The sequence below is a fragment of the Acyrthosiphon pisum genome, chromosome A3 (assembly GCF_005508785.2).
Source record: "Acyrthosiphon pisum isolate AL4f chromosome A3, pea_aphid_22Mar2018_4r6ur, whole genome shotgun sequence".
NCBI classification, from domain to species: Eukaryota; Metazoa; Arthropoda; class Insecta; order Hemiptera; family Aphididae; genus Acyrthosiphon; species Acyrthosiphon pisum.
The window spans coordinates 18957747-18960389 of NC_042496.1; the positions used below are offsets into that span (position 1 = coordinate 18957747).

The 2643-nt window shown below is 32.0% G+C and overlaps 1 protein-coding gene across 1 annotated transcript; it reads left to right on the forward strand.

The window, feature by feature from the left end:
* The first annotated feature begins 586 nt into the window (after window positions 1–586).
* On the forward strand, window positions 587–2162 carry LOC115034430 (aminopeptidase N-like). The gene is made up of 4 exons (XM_029491378.1): window positions 587–827; window positions 924–1349; window positions 1459–1648; window positions 1753–2162. Exons 1-4 carry the CDS (start codon window positions 756–758, stop codon window positions 2103–2105), a joined length of 1041 nt encoding a protein of 346 aa, XP_029347238.1. The 5' UTR covers window positions 587–755; the 3' UTR covers window positions 2106–2162.
* Window positions 2163–2643: the final 481 nt, after the last annotated feature.

The window sequence follows — 2643 nt, forward strand, 5'->3', positions numbered from 1 at the left end:
ATTAAAATGCAAAATTTTTTTTTTTTTTTTTTAATTTATTTCACATACTTTTTTCTGTTCTAAATGTATCATTCTTAGATTTTATTTAAAATGTTTATAGTATACTATATTATATTTGTGTCTATTATTATTATTATATAATGTAACTCTCTTCCTCCATCACAAGCATATGCTTAAGGGAGGTAGATAATTTATTGTAAAATTTAGTCTTAATGTTATTACTTACTTGTATTATAATTTATAAATGTTTTCTTTACAATAAATATTTTTTCGAAAAAAAAATAAAAAATATATCCACACTGACAAACTAGCTCCACTCAGACTCATTTTTCGTATACAATTTTAAAAAATCATTGAATTAAAATTTAATACCAACCATTATACGGCGATCCACTTGTAACCTACTGCACGAGGGAGCGACATCCACTTAACCATCTCTCTTTAATTAAACATTTAATCTTGATGTTAATAATATTCTAGTTTTAATTAGTCAAAATCAGTTTTGATGAATGGGGGTTGTAATGTATTATCCAGTTAAAACTGGATATTACAGATTTCGGGTTTTGACTGTAACATATAATATCGTTTAATACCGTCGTACCAATTCCCCGCCGTAAAATCATACTAAATAATTATTATTTAGAGAGAGCGGTTTGTTAATCGATCTGGACGTGACCCCAATTAATGAAGTATATAACGTAGCCCGAAGCCTAACTCACGAACTGGCTCATCAATGGTTTGGTAATCTCGTTACCATGAAATGGTGGACCGGCCTTTGGTTGAATGAAGGATTTGCCGAGTATGCAGCAATCCACGCAATAGAATTCGTAAGTTTCATAACTGTCAGACGGTTATTAATATCTAATTTAGTATGGAAAAACGTAATCATATTATTGTTTTATTTTTTTTTTCATACTTTATAGCTGTTTCCCGAATCAAATTATCTCCAAGTCAAAACCGTTAGAAACTTTTTACTCGTTTTGGACCCCGATTCGCTTCTATTGGAACACCCGTTGTCGGTAGCTATAGGAAAGCCTGATGAAATAGCACCAATTTTGAAGTTACTGATGACGTTCATAAAGGGACCAATTGTGTTGCATATGATGAACACGTTCCTTGGCGAGAATACGTTCAAACAAGGCGTTAGAAACTACATACACAAATACAAATTTTCCAATGCCGAACAGGATGATTTGTGGAGCTCATTGACGGAGGAAGCACACCGACAAGGAACTTTGGATAAAAATCTAACCGTGAAACAAATAATGGACACATGGACGTTGCAAACCGGTTATCCCGTATTGAATGTCGTCCGGGATTATTCTGCGGGCACGGTTACATTGTCACAGGTAAACTCACGAGCAAAAATAATTGGATTTCTTATTAAATATGTTGATGAGATTTAATGTTTTTCAAAATATATTTTAATATAATACTATACTGTACTTAATGCTGCAGGAAAGGTATCTAACGATCAAATCAAACGGTACGGGCATTAAAGCCTGTTGGTGGATACCAATCACTATGACAACTTCTGGGGACTTTAACCAGACAAATGCGACATTCTGGTTGAATTGCGAAAACAACAACCTCACCATACCATTGGCCAAAGACAACGAGTGGGTCATCTATAACATGCAGATGACAGGTAGGTCTTATATTATTATAGGGCTATTATTGAATCGAATCGTTTTAATCGTTTTATAAATTATAATATAATAGTAATACTATATTCATTATATGTTTTTGTAGTTTTATTCAGGGTGTTTTACGATACACGAAACTGGATGGGTATCATTTGTACGCTGAACGATCCAACCAAATACGAAACTATACCCACGTTAAACCGAGTACAGCTGATCTTGGATTCGCTTAGCTTTTCACAAGTCGGTCAATTGGACTACGAAATCACGTTCCAACTTTTGAAATATCTAAAACACGAAGAAGAGTATTTACCGTGGCTTGCTGCTCTCAGCGGTTGGAGAACGATTGATGATTTACTGAAAAGGACTCCGAAACATGCAGTATTCCAAGTTAGTTTATATGGCATTTCTTATTTTATTATTAATTACAAACGTTTAGGACTTCTAACGATGAGCTATTAATTTATCCACGAATAACACAGTTATAACTTATAGTAAACGTACAAAAAATATCGTTGAAGACATACAGGTTGTCCCGTGAGGATTTACCATTGCGATATCTCCTGAAATAATTCTCTGAAATAATATCTCAATTCTAGTTTTTTAATAAGACTCACGGGGACAAGAACTACAAACATTTGATGTTTTAACTTAATTTAATGTTTTGGTAAAAAAGTTAAAAAAAATATGTATTTTTATTGAATTGTTAAAAAAAAAAAATTGAAGCTATTTTGTAGAGTTAATTTTTCTGAAATAATGACGTTTCAACATTTTAATTTTAACACATTAATGTCCTGATTTTTAATATTTTTTTCTAATTTTGAAAAAAATTGCGAATTATTTAATACCGTAGGGGTAGGACATAACGTATTCATCATGACTTGTTTTTCGCAGTTCAATGTAGATAAGAATTAGAGGCCGTTTATTTACATTTCTGTATTGATACACCTCAGGTATGATTATATATTTTTATCTATAAAAGTCATAGAGATAATCAGAT

Excerpts from the sequence above, each read along its gene's own strand:
- LOC115034430 (XM_029491378.1), top strand. The coding sequence starts at position 756 with ATGAAATGGTGGACCGGCCTTTGGTTGAATGAAGGATTTGCCGAGTAT. Across the intron at positions 828-923 it reads CAATCCACGCAATAGAATTC|CTGTTTCCCGAATCAAATTA; the intron begins GTAAGTTTCATA and ends CATACTTTATAG. Across the intron at positions 1,649-1,752 it reads CTATAACATGCAGATGACAG|TTTTATTCAGGGTGTTTTAC; the intron begins GTAGGTCTTATA and ends ATGTTTTTGTAG.